The 18,342-nt window shown below is 41.7% G+C and overlaps 2 protein-coding genes and 1 long non-coding RNA gene across 9 annotated transcripts in view; 2 read left to right on the forward strand and 1 right to left on the reverse strand.

Moving 5' to 3' along the window:
- Positions 1–2,988: 2,988 nt before the first annotated feature.
- On the reverse strand, positions 2,989–7,756 carry LOC147754940 (uncharacterized). The gene is made up of 2 exons (XR_015330322.1): positions 7,605–7,756; positions 2,989–4,050 (listed from the first exon to the last, which is right to left on the reverse strand). It is a non-coding gene; the product is annotated as an uncharacterized LOC147754940 (long non-coding RNA).
- On the forward strand, positions 3,701–6,112 carry LOC111252752 (uncharacterized). 2 transcript variants are annotated; one of them, XR_002674334.2, is made up of 4 exons: positions 3,701–4,020; positions 4,362–4,717; positions 5,292–5,533; positions 6,030–6,112. XR_002674334.2 is itself a non-coding variant. In XM_022811126.2 (3 exons), exons 1-3 carry the CDS (start codon positions 3,701–3,703, stop codon positions 5,408–5,410), a joined length of 795 nt encoding a protein of 264 aa, XP_022666861.1. In that variant the 3' UTR covers positions 5,411–5,962. The 2 variants fall into 2 exon arrangements, 1 of the variants encoding a protein (XP_022666861.1); XM_022811126.2 differs by lacking the exon at positions 6,030–6,112 and having other exon boundaries at positions 5,292–5,962.
- A 132-nt stretch (positions 7,757–7,888) lies between the features above and the next one.
- Positions 7,889–18,342, forward strand: part of LOC111252790 (monocarboxylate transporter 9-like) — a 30,283-nt gene continuing 19,829 nt past the window's right edge. For 4 of the 6 annotated variants that reach the window (XM_086993033.1, XM_022811236.2, XM_022811238.2 and 1 more), the window contains exons 1-3: positions 7,889–8,241; positions 8,626–9,489; positions 12,419–12,521. In XM_086993033.1, the coding sequence (XP_086849159.1) occupies positions 9,319–9,489; positions 12,419–12,521 (274 nt within the window). In that variant the 5' untranslated portion in view covers positions 7,889–8,241; positions 8,626–9,318. The remainder of the gene's footprint in view (positions 8,242–8,625; positions 9,490–12,418; positions 12,522–18,342) is intronic. The other 2 variants (XR_002674351.2, XM_022811237.2) reach the window with 1 other exon arrangement.

Consider the following 18,342-nt stretch of genomic DNA (forward strand, 5'->3'; position numbering starts at 1 on the left):
GAGAGCAAAGGTACTTAGCGCTTCATAGGAGCACGTCATAGAAGTACCGAACTTCGAACAGAATAACTAAACATAGGGGACGCTCTATTCACAGAAGCAAACTTCAGAGCAGCATCCATAGCACAAATGAGTATTTGAAATAGAGACGCTAAACATTGTAGACCGAACTATCCATACTGGTCTAATATCCCACAGAACAAAACAGATGCTGGATTTTTTGTGGAATACAAGATAAGTAATGAGCTTATTTTCGCAGTTTCTCGCTTTGTTTTCATTTAAAATTAGGTTAAGGGTTTTGTGATCTTTAACTGACGCTCGACTGTTTTGGAATGATGTTAGACGCTAGGAAAGCCATAAAGTGTGTAAATCCGGCCTCACAGCTGTGCAACCTCGATAATATCACCTAGAATAGAGTCCTCTTCTGACATGGACTTGTTTACCAAGTACTATTGCTAGCGGTGCAATGTCACCGTGATAACTTACTGGGTAACATGTTCGCGTGCTAATCTTAAGGACACGCTGTGATTTAATCCCAACCCAGGCATAGATAGATACACTTCGTTTCGTGCTGGGGGTTAGCTGTCTGACGAAAGGCGATACTAAATGTAAAACTGCGAAGACCCAGAGGTTATGGAGACGCACGGGTTTCTTACATGTGATGAAATATGGCTTATATACGTATTGAAACTTTTCAATGAGAAAGCACTATATAGTTACGTGCTCAAGCTTTATACCGCAGAACACATTTTTCAAAATCCGATAATATTCTTCATTGTTTAATGCCTTGAAGTTGAAACCTAATAGAAAATACACTCCACAATCATACCATTGAAATACCGTACCAAAGACTTATTCATGCCATTAGAACGCGTTTAAAAATTCATATGTGTGCTTTTCACTGTGTAGAAGAGGCTAAGTGCTAGGTGGAAAAAGGCGAATTGAGCTCATCGCAAAATGCACGAGGACCGTAGATAGAGAAGACATCTATGTCTAAAATGTCACACATAACTAACAGGCACATATATTAGGAACAGAATTACAGAGTTTGGATGATGAGGCAAATGAATGTTATCTATTGAACATTTCTTTTAACCTACAGTCTCTATATTAAGGCGCACCATTGAACCATTAGTTTGCTACGGCTATGAACTTACACACCGTCTACGTGAGGTGATTCATTTTTATATGGGCTGATACGCGTCACAACTTATATACATTAAAGCCATTGTGCCTTGTATGACACTACTCATATAGCTTCACTATGTGATTAACTTGTCATAAGCATAATATGGTCAAGGTGTAACTATATGATTGGTCTCTTAGCCCAGCTCCTGCTTCCGTTTGTCTTAATCCCAAAACAATGTTCCAATTCTCTACCGATTTACCTTAACTAGCAGCCATATTTGGTTTCAATAATATTTGTCTTATATGTATAACCAGATGTTTGCTTTTCATCCTAGATCGGAGTTATTTACTTTCAAACTATATTTTTCATCCTAGCTGTGCAGTTTTCATTTCATATTTTCCGGGCTTTGACACTGGGTAGCAACTGCACAACTGGTTGTTCATCATTTGATACTGTTAAAGGTCAACAAAAGAACGTAAACAGAAACAGCATACAAAGTAAGATGTCTTCAGGTTAAAATGCTGGTCTGCGGCATAACTGAATAAGTTCTAGCAGCTGCGAACTTGCGAAGATGCTTGAAATCCCCTCTGTCCAGTGATCATGACTGTAAGGAACTCTAATTCTCAAGACGGCTATTAGACAATTATGAAAGCTCAGACTACGACACTTACGAGAAATCAATTTATTTGTAATAACCACAATGAGACCGTGTCCTTCGTTATTGAAGCTAATAAGTTACTTGGCGCTCCAGCATCCGTACATGTCAAGATACTATGTACATACATACTACTATGTTACACGTCAGGACAAAATGTTATGCAGTTCCCATAACTCTATATTATGAATATAATTAGTTCAAGCCACGCAAAAGGCTGGGGCTGCCAATAACGTTGAAACAACAAACTGTGGTGGGTACAACAAAGACAGGTACAGATCATTGTTGAGTATGTTGTCGTATTCGAGAAGCCCGTTACAGGATAGCGTTTTTTGAGCTAAGGGACTATGTATATTTGTTTCAAATGTTGTTTGTTGAAGAATTGAAAAACAAGAATTGTTACAGTTTATCAACAACAGCAATGTATGTTCAAATCTACCCACGAGCTAAAAAAAGCTTTCAGCAAAGTGAAATTCGCTGTGTTTTATAAGACGCCATTATACGTCAATAAATATAGCGACATCTGGTGCTGTTGGGCTAAGTGTTTGTTGTTATCGGCCAATGTTCACAAGATGACGTAACTTGGCCTAGTGTTGTTTTGTGCTCGACCGATTTGCCCAGGTCGGTAGGGCCCGTTCGAAATTGAGGCAGCGATCGAGTCAATGTGGTGGTATTTATTGTTATTTCTAAGAAGCACCATGGTCGGTAATTGATCATCCCATCAGCCACCTGTGCTAGCTAAGGCTAAATATCCAGTGCAGTAACCACCCGCTGCAGATGCTGTTATTAATCCATTCAACATTCCCCGTAAGTGCAACTATATATTCAATCCAATGAGGATATGACAATTTATACATTTAAGTAAGAGATTTACCTAGTCCTCTTTGTGGGCATCAACGCTTGCTCATGCAGGTTTAAGTTAGTAGATGTTATATAGTATAGCTTCCTTTATTCACACAAATATAACGTGATTCAGTAATATATATGTATATGGTTCTGCGCGAAGTAGTTCTACTTATTTATTTAAAACAAAAAGCGTTACACCTCAAACCGACGTACGTTCAATTGCAAGCTCTATATAAAGGTTATAATATTTAGACGAATTCAGATGTAAACTGAGCTGCGCAAATTTATTTGTGGCTAAGATTGTAGTGTAGTTATAATGACAAATAGCGGAAAAAAGCTATTCAAAAAATGACAAATCTCAGAAATCATTAGATACCGTTGTTCGGCTATTTATTGCTTTAATTATGTCGGACGGTGTCACTGTACGCAACGCTATAGAGTACGTGATTGATTGTTGATGTTTTTCACTTAAGTTTAAGTCATCACATAACTTCGGTTGGTGGTCCGACTGACATTTCTGATCAAGTCGACATTCTATGCTCGTTTTCTATGCTTATTTATGTATTTTAATAAAAAAAAATGTGTGTTCGGGACTAGGTAATGGAGATTATCTTACTATTCGAGAAGGTTCTCTTCATACAAAACAGTTAACTGAGTAGTGCACTATATCTCAACTCCAAACAAACCTGCTGTTCTTTTGTGATCTCTAATCACCTCGTGTGTGTTCGAAGAATGAGATCTGTTTTCAATTAGATCGGATGATCACTTTATGCTTACTTTTCAGTGCTTTTTCCAGTAAGGAAGCTAAATAGTGATTACGAGAAATTTCTCCAAAGACGGTCTCTTTCTACTTCAAACCACCAAAGATCTCCCGACATCTAAAAGACCACTTGGCGATCTGCCGTTCTAATTAGCAGACGACATTATTGGAAAAACGACAAAGTCTGATAATCCTCTTTCCTTTCGTTCGACTCGTGGCTGCAAACGTTACCTGCGAAGCAGCGTGAGCTGCAGGAATTTGGTTGTGTTTAACGATAGTGTGAGGTCCTAAGTTGCTGTGTTAACGCGGCACAATGTCAGTTGAGGCTGTATCCGTGCCCGATGCCGCCAACGATTCGGTTCAACAGATAAATGCAGACGAACCACAGAGCTCTACTCACGAGCTTCAGAGCAAAATCAGTAGCGACAACAAGGTCCATCACGTTGACGACAAAACCGCTCAAGACTCACCGGAAAAGAGTAACCGGGTAACGAACAATGCAGCAAACGCCAGGGCTAAATCAGAAAGCTCCAATGGCTTTAGTCCAAGCGCCAAGCAGGGCTCTGAACATCAATCGGAAGGTACACACAAGGTTGAGTTGATAGCGAAGGATCTCCACGCGACAGTAAAATGGTGAGTTCTATTCGGCCTTCAGGTGTGACTCTGTAAGAAAAAATAACACTTTACGTGAATAGCTTTCAACCTATAAAACAAACTGTACATGAACTGAAACCCGTACTTTTTGCAAAATGGGCGCTGGCACAATAAAACTACCAATTGTACCTTGCTTTAATTTGTCAGATGCATACGTGGATTGATTTTTTAGTGCTCTTACTATGCCTTAACAAACGCCTCGCTTACTAAGCCTGTACAACCAAAACTTGCGAATAAGGTAAGCTTGCTTCAAATTATCCACCTAAGATCTGGCCTATGTTATATCACACTTCGTGGGTGCGTCTTGTTCACTTGATCAGGTATAATGGGCAGATGCATTACGGTTTCCTGGTTCGAACGGATACCCAGCGCGAAGTGTTTGTACACCGAAATTCTATTGTGATGTCGGTTGGCGAACCTCCATGGCTTAACAGGAACCAGTCAGTAACATTCGACTTATGGACGCTGCCTTGTGGTCGCTTCGACGCAAAGAACGTTCGATCAGCCAACGGTCAACCCATCACGTTCGGCGATCCGGGAGCATCCAATCTGTCAGGGTCGCACAGGCCCCCACTTCAACACCAAACATCGCCAAGTAATCAGCATTTTCGTCGGCAACAGCCAGGATTTGCCTACGGCAGGCCCCAACTTCGTATGCCCATTCACGGACAGTACGGTACGTTTTCTATTCAAACGTCACCAAAAGATTGATGTCTAAGCCGGGGTGTTTTCGATGTAGAGCCGCTTGACGTCGCCGTAACATGATTGCCGTTTCCATACTGTCATGCTACTCTCGGGTAACGAAATTACTGGTCTGAATAAACGTAATTGTCTCATGCGAGTTCATGAGAAGCATAGTAGGCAGTTGCATGGGTCTTTCGATGCGGTGAGCGAGTCAATTGAAAGCGATTCAGCGCCTATTCCAGACACGATCTAGTGTCGAACGAAAGTGTCGCTGTCGGTATGCTTAGTCGCAGCTAGATTGGGAAGATACACTTACCTACCTGCAGCTAGACTGGCCAAATTTAAAAGTATTTAACGGCAGACAACGGACTATCATGAAGAAATCCTCTCCTGTTCTAATAAAAGCAACAATTGTTCATTTGTTCAGAACAGTAACAATAAATGAAAAATACAAGATTCTTATGTCCACATGCGGCTTGCCTACACCGAATTTCGATAACGAAGACCTTTGCGGAGAAACTTCACTCTAAATGTTATGGTGTACTTCTTTCTTTGGTTTCTTACAGGTTACTACTGTCCAGTGTGTGGTCGCTTATTTGACTATCCTTTATTTGGTGGTAGATTTCGCGGTAGCTTCAAACCTCTTGGCGGCATGAATAGCCCCAGAATGAGTGGGCGTACCTAGGTCTGTCGTGACCCATCAACAAACTCTTCTAAATCCTATGAGCTAACAGTACGCTACCTATTAACTTTAGACATAGGAACAGTTTGCAGTTTTTCAAAAAGAAGAAGCAATGGATGTGGTTTTGTAAGTTTCGTTCATGAAACTTCTTTTAAATTATCTTGTGTATTGTGAATACCTTTATCGAATTTTTAGCGGTAAACTTTTTGGTTAACGTATTTATATTCAGAAGGAAAGTCATGACAAAACGAAGGAAAGTAGCTCCTTCTCTGGAAAATAATTCAGTCCTTTAACATATTCGAGTTCCTGATCACTGCAGCAACAACTGCGTTGCAACAGACGCATTTGTTTCGCAGTAGGGCAAAGCAAAACATGCCGAGTTTGATGTAGCTTGTGGATATGTAGTGCAATAGCTGCTTAATAGCAGCCGGCAGTGATAACAAGGACGGATTTATTCTGGAGAGGGGAATTCAAAAGCCAGATGTCATGCGCGCGCTTGTAGCGTGCCTTATAGTTTTCAATTTAATAAATGTTCATTTTTGTAATACGATGGTCCTCGGTGTGTGTTTGCTGAGTTAGTTATTTACTGCATCTGCCGTATGGCTTTTGATGCGATTTTCAGTTTCTCTCACACAGATTCTTGTAGTGGCTTCTTCAACTAAACGACCGTACTGCTTTTAAGGAAATACTGCTGTTCACTAACCGATTGCCATTATCGGCACCACGACCCAGCGTTGGTATAGCAATATAGCTGAGGTATACGGCAAGAGTCCTTGAATTGATTAGGTATGAAGCGATATATCGTCAATCATACTTGAATTTAGGCTTTGTGGGTTTCTTTCCAATTTGGGTTAGTGGGGTCGAAGAAATGATTGATTTTTTTACCCAAGCTTGCAATAGATGGTAGAATAAATGTTGTCTCTCGTGGATTTCAGACTGTCTGTTGTCCCAGACGGGTTCGATTGAAGGTGGTCGTGAACAGCTATGGCAATAGGAATAGTCAACATGGGTTTGATAGGAGCCTTGATTTGGAGAAGCAGCAAGAAGCAGATTGTGTGGTTTTTCGAAATTATCTAAACTTACGGCCTTGCCATGTCATTCTGCGCTTAGATTTAATGGTTACTTGTCTATAACTTTTGTGCATAAAGACTGCTTCGTGCGGTAGAAGATTCGCTCGCAAAGACTATTCATACGCGCGTGCTCTTATTCTATTTAACTGGCAAAACAAATATGAAAGATACGCCAGGAATGAAACGTTGGGATTACGGCTTCTATAACCGCTTGTACCCTATTCAGCTAGAATTTCTAATTGTCTGAATACTTAATGTATAAGGCCGCTTACATGTATAGAATAAAATAAAAGGGAGTGCTTTTTTAGTTTTATCCACCAATAATAAAATCATGGTCCCCTTCGTATGAATTTCGTACGTTCAAAGACACTTTGTTAGTCTTTGTTTTGAAGGAACATGGAGCGGAACTTAGCTATGCCGCAAAACTGTAGACAAACTACCTTAAACCATTGGTGTTCCGCCACCCACGCTACGGTAAATCTATTCTGCAAGATCTGCAGTTTTGTTCCAAGCCATTCCGATCACGTAGTGCCGTACATCATCGTATACGTTGAATTTGTTGAGTGAACCATCATGGACGTGTTTGGAAAATAGGATGAATTATAATTTATGATCGCAAAGCCTTTTTTTCCGATGGGAAAAATTGTATGTTCTCCTACTGACGTCACATTTGCGTGCTATTGCGTCCAAACATTGTTGTTTCGGCTAATATGATTGTTTTCATTTACGATGCCTTCGATAGCCTCACTCCAAAAGAATAATCTGTGTAACGATCGTACTGATATAATTGAGCTAATACAATCGACTCATAATTTCAAACAACAGTCAATACTAAAAATTGAACATAATGTACAAAGGGCCTTGATACAGAAATCCTACAGAAAAAAACCTCCTGCATAAGGTCTGGGGACGCTGTCTGAAGAGTTTTTCCGAAGTCTGATTAATTACAATAAAAGCGTGAGGCCTGCAATGTCTCATATCGCAGCAGATGAGCAGGCGTACCCTATGCGTTCTAGAAAATCATTAAGCCAAGCCTTTATTTGGCCTGTTTGGTTCAATAACGAACTTAAGGTTAAGTAGTATATAGTACGCCATCTCTTGTTTCTACCCATATTGCTATAGCTTACCTGGACAGCAACAAACAGCGTACGATCTGAGTACGAATTTGTCTTTGCCTGTTAGCGTCAACGATTCAGCGGGTTTCTTTAACCTTCCGAACGATTTAGTACTGCTCTAGAAACGGTATTGTTAACGTGACGCGTCTGGTTGTTCCACACCGGCGCCGACAACTAGCGCAAGATATTGGCGGGCGAAGTCGATGTAAACGTGAGAGAGGACAGCATTGAGCGATTGTGGAGGAGGAAGACCCAGCGGCAACAAATAACGAATTAGAGCGGAAACGTATGCTCTTACCTTTCTATACCGCTTGTTCTTGGCCGATGTTGGCTGGAGCGCGCTGAGGCCGCGCAGGCATAACATCTGCGGTAGCACACCAGGGTACTCTTAGGCACAGCAACGCCAGCGCACGACATTACAGGACAAAATCCCAACCGGACGTGATGTGCTTCTAGACTCTTGGTTAATAAGAGATACGTCAATACGTCATTTACTAATGGCGCCAACATCCGCCGACGAGTAGCCTCGTGTCGTACGTGTATAAAACAACAGTTGGTATGTGAAATGCCCAAGCAGGCGTTCTCCGAGAAAGAACGAACAGGATGTACGCGGCAGGGATGGCCTCGGCTCCCTGCATTGCCTAAACCGGTGCGTAAATTTGCACATATGTAACCTTTACCGCCAATGGCCTGTTCCCTGTTTTGCTAACTAGTTTCACCGCCGCCCTAATGTCGGAATCAAACGCTCAACATCTGACGACGCGCACAGCAAAATCCTCAGACCCGTCGACATATAGCAAAGGCAATAGCAATATACACTTCCCACTAGTACTACTTGTACCGCCGCTAGATTTTGGAGGCATAGTTGACTAGGTACCGGCAGACGTTATTTCCAGGGCGTAGACGGCCAGCGCGCGGTGTTTAGTTCGGTGCGCCCTCTGAGGAGGCCGCTACCGCTGCTGTTGCTGCCGTTTCGATTATCGCGGTTGTTAATAACAAGTGTTCTAACGTTAGCTGGTAACTGTATTGTCAGGTGATCTGGCTGTATCTGCTACCATCACCTGAACATCCCTTGACTCGCCGATTGGTGCTCTACGGTCGTCGGAGGCACTGTTTGTCATAGGTCAGCGCACAGAAGGTGACTATCGTCAACCAGATCGGAACAAAGAGGTGACGGCGTGATTCGAAGCGCTACGCTGGGTTATGCGCCGTGTGTTATGTGGTGAATATTGACCGGATTGGAGGATATCAACTCCGCCGGCCTCCTTGGCAATAGACGGTGCTACTTTGTTATACGCTATAATACGTTGTCTCGTGATTCTCGACGGACTTGCTCGACGTGACTTATAGTTGAAAAAAATCGTGGACGACGCAAGTGGCTGCAGGGTTATGTGCTGTTCTCCTGTATCAACCGAAGGACAGATAGAGCTAATGAAAACTATGTAATCATATCGAAGCCCCAAAAGAGTCTATGCGATGCTGACAAAAACGAATAGACAACGCAATACAAACCTACAACAGTTCAGGCACTTGTAACTAGGAAAAGGCGTCTCGGACTATATACCTGACCAAATTCGTTAACAGTTTACGCTAAAATTGCTATTGCTCTTAGTCAAAAGAGAAGCCTGTTTTCAGGTACCCTGACGCAGTTAGAACTGCTGCCAGCTAACAGTGCATTGGCAAAAAATTGAGCTTGCCTTAAACTGCAGCCTAAATTAAGGGTGCGATGCCGTCAGTTCAACTAAACGTGCCACATCTTCAGGAACGGCGCCAGTCGTGCTGTCCGGAACGTAAACCGAAGCTGGCTCTGCGAAGAAGGGGTCCGGATTCGAAGTACTCCTGGCTAATTGCACTTGCTTGTGGCGGAGTAAACCTGTTCATGCACGGCTCATCAAAGGTATTGTCACATTTTCCATAATCGCGTCATGGCAAGGTGAGCCGTACGCTGCTAGCTAGACTAAATACAATAATGACACAGGAACTACAACTTCTCTATCTGTATATAGTGCCGGCCACGTTAGTTATAAGACTTCGTTTTACTGACTCGTCAATAAAAATGCTTTAATTTCACACAATTTGTGGTAGCAGACACTCTGCAGTTATCGAAATTAAATACAAAACGCATATAAGTCGTACAATATAAACGATGTTTAGAACGTGACAACGGTCCGTATATGTGAACCTGGCTGCCATCGGACACGGACCATAGTCTAGAAGACAGTGTCGAATCTATTTTCGTTATAACATTTGTTAGTTATCCCGTTCCAAACCGACGATAGCTTCATTGAGTTCGGGTAGAAATTAAATAAACCGTTGCATACCTAAGCCATTTTCATGTTTATGTAAAATATCAAGCAGTCGATGAGCGTATTACTGCAACATATGAGCCAAGTTTATTATTCGTACAGTGTTATAGACGCTTCCAATATATAGACCACGCAAGGAGCAGTATCTCATTCGAATCTGCCACGTCCACCGAAGTTCCGTTCCGAGCTTTACCGGCCTAGCGTTTATATTATGTAGTATGTATTAGTAGAACAACGTCAAGAGTTTTTTGCATTGCTCTTAATTAGAAAAAGAAAAAAAAACATGGCAAGCAAGCGAACAGCTGTCAATATTATCTAATAATGTTTGCGCATCTTGTCGTTGACGGGTGTCCAACAAGTGTCCATTAATTGTATTGCCGAGCTTTTTACAATTCTCCCTTGATTGGAGTTGTCTGTATGTATCGAACTGGAAGCAACGGAAGTTCGATATCGTACTTAAGAGGCTCGACACTCGAGTATGTCATGAAGGTGTTTTAGTACGAAAAGAAACCATATTCTGTTTAGTCTCTGATTAAATCCTGCGCAATTAGACCATAACAGCCTCGTTGTCATGTGTGATTTGTAAATTTACTTCCAGTGTTAAATTAGCAAAACCCCATTGTCAATTTGCACATTGTAATCTGCTTCCGTTTGCGGAACTCATAGATTCTATTCCAGGGTGACACAGTTTGGTACATCTGATGTATAATAGGCCACCTATGAAACTAGGTAATCGTTCCAGCTTGACGGCGCACCTGTGAGAATACTACCAGTGTTGCGTTGGGCCTCGAACCCAGCTTGTATGCAGAGAATAAGTAATAAATTCTAATCAGGTTGGGTCAAGAAAAACAAAATAAATTAACATTGTCCATTGGTTTATCCTGTCCTATTCATGCCCGAAACTCGCTATATCTTTTTTCTTGCGTAAACATCAAGTCATATAGCCAGCTAACCTTGCAAGAAACTGAAACTGAGTCATCCTAGCATTACTCGTAGGCGGCTCAGATCGTTCGTCTTTATTCCTATTGTATGATCATGTCAACGGAGTAAGCTGTTGGAAAAAGGGCTGTAACTTATCATTCCTACCTAAGGCTTGATATACATATCCCACAACAAATGGCTTGGCCTGTCAACCTGAAATCTTTATTAATTCTTTTTTTTTTTGCTTATGCAGCGCTAGCCAGTAAACAGAACAGCAGAGCTTGCACCGGGTAAGGTTGTTGCAGGTCGTGGTTAGCTGGTAGAGCAGAGGCCTCCTTTCTTCGTGGAACAGACAAAGATCCCAGTGCGGGACTAGTAAATAGGCTGTCATTGTTGATTAGTACCAGTACCAATTTAATAGATAGAGAGTGAATCCTGCTGCATGACAGGTATGGCTTTTTCAAACAAGTCCAGTTACTCACTAAGCGATCTGACGTGTGATGTTCATGGAATTCGTGAAGGATACTATGAGCATCTGTCATTGAATAGTACTTCTGGGACGATTCAGTATTTCTAAACGTCTACCGATTTATTAAGGTCCGCGATTGCTGCGACGTATTTACACGACCTTTTGTTGCAGAGCTAGATCTTATCGATAACCGTGGATGTTCTCGAATCTAGAGTCGCAATATCAATTTTTTTTTTAACGTCAGTGGAATAAGACCTTACTTGCGCCAAATTACGTATCCAAAACTGGACTGCATTACATTTTTCAAGTTAGAATCGGATGAACTTAACAGAAGGTGTTCGCTGCTATCTCTTCCCATAGACTAGTATTGATACGCGATGTTTTATTCAGCATGTTAAACAAGTAGCTTAAAAAGCGCTCAGTTTTACCTGTAAATTTGGACAAAATGCTGTCTTAAACGGTCAAGTTTCTGAATGCTAGAGGCCAGAGATTATTAAATCACTCACATATGCGTGACCACAAAGTAAACAGCTAAGCTGTCTGATCAACAACGATGTATTTCGTATCATAATAACATATGCTTGACCAGTGTTGCGTGTTTCTTTTTTTATTTAGCAATAATTGAAAACAAGCTGGACTTTTTTCTGTACACGTTTTGATTATTATCAGAGCATAGCAAAAATCAGTAGTTTTAGCTAAGATTTAAACATTAATACTCGATGCCTGGAAACTTGTGATGTTAATCCGAAACCGCTAACTCTGTCAGAACCTGTGAACGTTTAGCGCCACCCACACGACTGACATTTTCAGACAGAATTGCCCTGTAGGCGTAATGCTTGATTGGGGACTGAGAGTTAAGTTATGGAGGAGCGCCTGTCTCTCCGCATTTTGAATGAACCAAACTGTACACTTATCGGTAAAAAGTAGATTTTATAGATGTTATTTTATCGTAGAACGTATCCGTCGAGCGTCAACGATTTTTCCGTTTTATGCAGAAAATTTCAGCTCGATTCTCTTATGGCATTACTTTCTGGTTATTTATATCACGAAGACCGGAAGCAACGTCTTGAAGCAGCCCTTTGATCCAAAAGTGAATACATTTAACTAATAACCTTTTTTTCATATCGTAGGTTGTTGGGGTTCTGTTTGTGGCATGGATCATCGAGTTGAAGTGTTCGAGGGAAATGGCAGCATGGCCCTTCGCTTTGCATACTACTCTCATTCATCTGGCAGGTGAGCTCATCTGAACCTATCGTTGGTTAACTTGTGCGCACGTAACTGCTAAAATCCTAGTACGCAGCTTGTCTTGCATGAGTGCTATATACTGTATCTCGGATACTCTTTCATCGCTTTGGCTGACCATATAAGTTAATGAACTATAACGCGGCCCCGCCGCAGGGCGTATGGTCGTTTTCACCAGGCATGATAGATTCTCTTGTTTGGTATCGCGAGGACGAGGCCTCAAAACCTCGATGAGGCATTTCACTTCAACGATCTTATCGTTCCTTCCAAATTGCCTCACATGTACAGACGGGCGTAACTCAATGGGTTCTTTGTCGTCTCGAGAAGAGCTAAAATGTGAAGGCTTACTGCAATATGTGATTTCTATGAAATTGTTTCCTGTTAGTCACAACATTAAAATATTTGTTCGTTTTATAGTTTATGGAGGCAGGTGTGCAGTCATAGCCTTATCGGCGCACGATACAGGCTTCCGTTCAGAATTTAGTTCGTGCGAATCCATACTGTTACTGCTATCTTGAAGGTAAATGAGGGATGCAAGACTATGCTTTTTGAGGGTCCTGTGGAAAAAATACATTTAAAGGCCACCGTAGTCAGTAGTTCAGCCGCGAACTTTAATTCCAATTCGATCTCAAATCACGCTTAATAGCTTCACGTCATGACCTCACCAGCTCAGTAAGAGTTCACACTATGAACATGCTCAGCGTACGACTTTCGATATATACAGAACTTTAGTGAAGAAGCAAAAATGCCATGTACATAGTCTACAGTTGAATTAGAGGTAATGAAAAACCACTTGTCCATCCGCAGATAGTATTTCTCTTCGTTTTCTTCACCGATATTTTAAGCCCGCCCCTTTTTTTTAAATTTTTGGCCACTTCGTCTAAAATTCAAAGGAACTTACCTAGAAAGCAAAGCATCCGTTGAATTGTATCGTGTCACGTTGGCGAAACTCGATGGAACCGATGTTTGGAATAGAAACATGAACCAACATCACGCATCTGATAACGTACCGGATTAAATCACGCTGTGACATGTTTGTTTGGCTCTTTTGGACTGCCGTGATATATGGTTTCTCCTAGAAGCAACATAATCATGGCAACAGGGATCTATCCGCCTTTTAACAGCGCGTTCAGCCATTCCAGAATAGCACATTTTACCTTACCGCATTCGAAATAGATGAATGAAGTGCCCTAGATGGCTGATAGTTTATCAAACAAGGTTACTGTCGTTGTTGTCGTTTTTAAAAGCGATTCAACATAATGTTCCACATTCGTGTTGATGATGACGCTGAACCAGATGCTTAATCACTGCCGAATCGTTACAAGCTAGGGAAAACTACTGGAAGCAAAGTGCAGACAATATGGTCTTGCACTTCTAAATCTCAGTGACAATAAAAACGGCGACAAATAAACAATTGTTAACACAGCCCCCTGTCCCGTTCGAGTGGACGCTTCGGGAGGCTTTCGGCCAGCGAGCAGGACGAAATGGTCACTTCCAATCAAAACTGGACATAATAGCTGCTAGGCTACAAAAATAGCGACACTGACTTTGACATTTATCAACTCTAAGGTTTAAACACCTTTATTCGGTTTCTGGCTACTATATGACATACGTAATCTGGGTTACAGTAACGCAGGCCGCTAATGAGCACAGAATGCTGTTAAATTATGAGAAAGGTCAATATTAAAGTTTTGCCATTGTGAAGAAGACTAACTTCTCCGATGTTTAAATGTCGAAATCGTACGCTTTTGTGCGGAACGAAGCTAAGCGGATGACGAAAGCATCACTGATATAATAGTACCCTCTTTTGATAGCCTGCAAATAAACTTCTCCAACCTATGTTTTTGCAAACCGGACAGACGGTGCAGTTGCAACACGCTATGGCGGACGACTTCTTTTTCATATTGAATTTACTCGCTCTGTTCCTTCGGTTGGTCCCCCTTCCCGTTTTTATGTAGTCGTTGTCTTTTATAATGGCGCTTAATCTTGATCAAATGGGCAACGATACGACATTATCGCTCATATTTAGCACGTAACTGATAGTCGAAGAGTGGCAATAAAACGTGGGAATTGCCTGTCACACTACCTCAAAACCGCTTTAATCTCGAAGCAGCGATTCGGTTGAGTATAGATGGATCATTCTCGAAGAGCATGAACTATAGTCGGCAGTGTTATCAGACGTATATGCCGATGCGTGGCTCATGTTTGGCACCGCTATAAATCCGATGTCGCCCACCGTACGTCGTAGCGATCAGCTAGCGGCGTATTACACGAAGAGCTTTAACGGGGGGATAACGAAAACTAGTTTCCGTGATCGGTGTTACGTCACATAGTGACCATGACAAGTTTAGTGAATGACATAAAACAAACAAACAATTTAGCAACAAACAAAAAAATTAGCAAACACCTACGATAATACTGCTGTGCATAGATTTAAATAATAAAGCATTACAATGACGTCGCTACGATCCATTACGATACGAGGAAATACCTATACTGAGTTGAAAATTGTTACCGTACGGCACAGAACGTCCCTTGCTCTGTTCGTACGATCGTCTGCACAGTCTTTAGTAGTAAGATTCTTTTTTAAGACATCTATCGAGTCCGCTATGGATCGTGCTACGACTGGGTTGAGAATGTGTCAAGACTAAATTGGAGCACATTTTTACTTGCGAATAGCCCAACTCAATATAAGTGTTTACTCGACAGTAACATAGAGCAACGTACGTATCGATATTTTTATTATTAACGTATAATTTTTTCCGAAACCGAACTTGCGAAAGCTTCACGGCGGGGAGCATGGAGCTATTTCTTTTGTCCTGAACTCTCTAAGCTAACTAGGTGTGCTTGTCAGTTGTACCGTCGGTCATAAAAATTTAACGTTCCTGTTAGATGTATATAATGATAATGCTTCTGTGCGTAATGTAAAGTAACTTCAAATTAGATGTCATTCCTGTAGCCCCAAATGGATGAACGTCAAACTTGAAATAGTCAGACGTATTTATCACTGTTATACAGCGCAAGCGTAGTATAACCTAAACACGTCGTTTTGGTTGACTCGGCCACCGTCCAGACTTGATGGGGATCCAGGCTGCCTTAGGCTGCGAAAGAGAACATTTCCATTTATTCCAACTCTACGATTGAGTGGAATAGCCTGAATTTTGTTTGCAGAAATCAATTCAGACTCGAGTGTATTACAGTATTCTATGAAAATCGACGGCTGATTACTCAGAGAGCGATCGATGTTGGGACTGAGCATATCTCAGAGTGCAACTTTTGCAAGAAAGCGGAAATACGGCCGCATCTGCAGTAGCAATAGCGCATTACATAATTTTCAACTCAGTTATCCTGATGATCGTATACTGTGTTCGTAGATAAAGCTTGCGTAGCGCAAGTTCGCCATGGACGTGTCTCGTAGAATGCCCTTTATCACCAAGTTAGGGTGACGCTCTCTGCCTTTAAATCATACGCCAGAATTGATTTGGGTGTCAATATTCAACGAATGGGTTCCAGTTCGACCAGGACATAACCGCTGCGTGCTTTCACGTTGTGATTTGGGTACGCTACGGATCTCTTCTTCTTCGAAAATGAGTTTCCGACCTCGAAGTGCATGGTCCTTGTTCGTAAACAGCTTCTGTAGCGAGGAGCTAGATGTAGGGCTACCGAAGCAGGCGACGGGCGCAACGAGACATTACCTTACTGATTTAATAGTACTGCACACCGTGCTCACGAGATAAGTGTCAGCTGTTACAATAAGTGGAAGCCGACTGATAAATGAAAATCCGGTCAATATTGACATGCGACAAGTAATTAGAAATATTAACGTGGCATAGCCAATTGGCCCACTTAAACATCCTATTGGCCTGCCCATCTGGGTCATTAGAAGCCGTCAAATTAGCATTAGATGAAGTTCGTGGTGGCATATAGAGGCATCAGTGAGGTTGAATACTACGTATTAGCACAACTGGAGCAGGCTAAATTAATTCTATCGGGGTTTGTGCCTGCTTGGGTCCTAGGAACCGCTTGGGCCAATTGAAAAGGCGGAGGCACACCGAGCAGGAACGAAAAGGCATTGTTGTGCGACCAGAAAGTTTCGAGTACAGTTAATGCGTATTTCGGGAAAAAGTGGTGCCTTTAGAGTTCAGAATAAATGTCTTGTCTACAAGTCTAGGTAATCAGAAACTAACGAAAATTTTCTTCTGAGCGCAGCCGCCAGCATGCTGGTCAGCTTATCCTGTTTTGCCGTATAAATCGCGGGAATTTATGATATAGAAGTCGAAAAAATCATAGAACGTAAGGCTACTTTTTCCCTATGGTGACAAAGTGTGGTATTTGATACATTCGAACACGGGTACGCGAAAAGACAAACGCAGGAAGACATAAAGGCGATGTTTTCTTTCAGAGTGACGTCCAACTAACTGTAGACAACCTGAACTAGCATTAAAATTTATATTGGAACAGTATTGCGACGGAAAGCGAAAACCTGCCTAACGAAGCTAGAGTACATTCACGCATAGAGAAGCACGTTAGGGCCTTTTCAAAAAAGTCTTTTCTACATAGATCCGTGGTATTATGTTTCGATTGCAGCAATGTTGCTATGCTCATACGCTCTACTCCAGCTTGATACGATTTCTCTATATCTTCGTGTATCTTTCAGTTCTTTAAAGTGCAGGCTTTCTTCGAGCCGGATCAAAACGTAGCATTAGTCTATTTACCGTAATTGTATGTTACGTTTCAAAATAAATATTGCTATTCGTGTGATTATAGAAGAATATACATTATGCGCATAATAAATCTGCGAAAGCTCGCTCAAGGACAAAAAGCCTGACTGGCCTTCAGTTGCCCTTTGATATGTTTACCTTGTTACCACTTGACGCTGGACGATTACAGATGAGGTTCTATCCGTTCTACTATGCGACACGAGTTCATTCAAATGATCGATTTTAATATTCCAAAATGAACGTAGTCAACATATTTATCCAACTTGTTCCAATGGCTACTTACTGTTTTTTTTTGCCAAGAAACTAGTAGAACTGCTATCCGATGTAGCGGACGTCCCAGATAGGATACGAGACGGCCAATAACCTTAATGGGACCGGTCTCTTGGTGCTACCGATCAGATATTAGCTCTGCTTCCGTGACAAAACAATCTTTGATGCATTTAAGAAGGAAGACAACCGCACCTGTTCTAATATTTGAATGAGGAATAAGTGCCGACATGGTCGTTTAATAGGTAATAGTTGACTATGGTCGCTTAAGGTTCGAAAGAGCTAACGAGCATGGCTGAAAAGCGAATCTGCGCTTTTCGCTTCCTATCGTTCGTTGCACAAGATCGTGACTAATGCCACGGATATTTGCTTACATTTCTCACCGTTACGGCCTGACGGCTTAAGCGATTGACCTTATGTCTGAGAACCTCTGAGGGCCGAGCTCAGCCGTCGGCACACAACTCATATGATTAAATAAATACAGTTTAATTCTTTACTATAGCTTGCCACAATAGTGCGTCTCCTTAGACACACGCGCTGCGTGAACGGCTGCACCCATAGTCTCTTTAGTTGCTATCAACGTTACGCTCCTACCGTCGCAGTTCACGTATCGTATTAAAAGAACTGTATTGTTCGGATACTACAGTTTTTCTAAAAGTTAAGAATTTGAAACCTCTGAACGTAACACGCTCCCAATAGCACTAGAAACAAACGACAACGTCTAAGTAAAATCCATTCTCAGGCGCCTATGGCGCGATAGACACGTCTTGTTCGAGAAACCACAGCGGTAGTCTTGTAGTCGGCAACATTTAGCATTATCTATG

Source organism: Varroa destructor, unplaced genomic scaffold, assembly GCF_002443255.2.
Source record: "Varroa destructor unplaced genomic scaffold, Vdes_3.0 BEIS01000006.1, whole genome shotgun sequence".
In the NCBI taxonomy this organism is placed as follows: domain Eukaryota; kingdom Metazoa; phylum Arthropoda; class Arachnida; order Mesostigmata; family Varroidae; genus Varroa; species Varroa destructor.

What these genes read in the sequence shown, in the direction of transcription:
- LOC111252752 (XM_022811126.2), top strand. Translation starts at nt 3,701, where the DNA reads ATGTCAGTTGAGGCTGTATCCGTGCCCGATGCCGCCAACGATTCGGTT. An exon ending in CTCCACGCGACAGTAAAATG is followed by an intron (nt 4,021 to 4,361) that starts GTGAGTTCTATT and finishes TCACTTGATCAG; the next exon opens with GTATAATGGGCAGATGCATT. An exon ending in GCCCATTCACGGACAGTACG is followed by an intron (nt 4,718 to 5,291) that starts GTACGTTTTCTA and finishes GGTTTCTTACAG; the next exon opens with GTTACTACTGTCCAGTGTGT.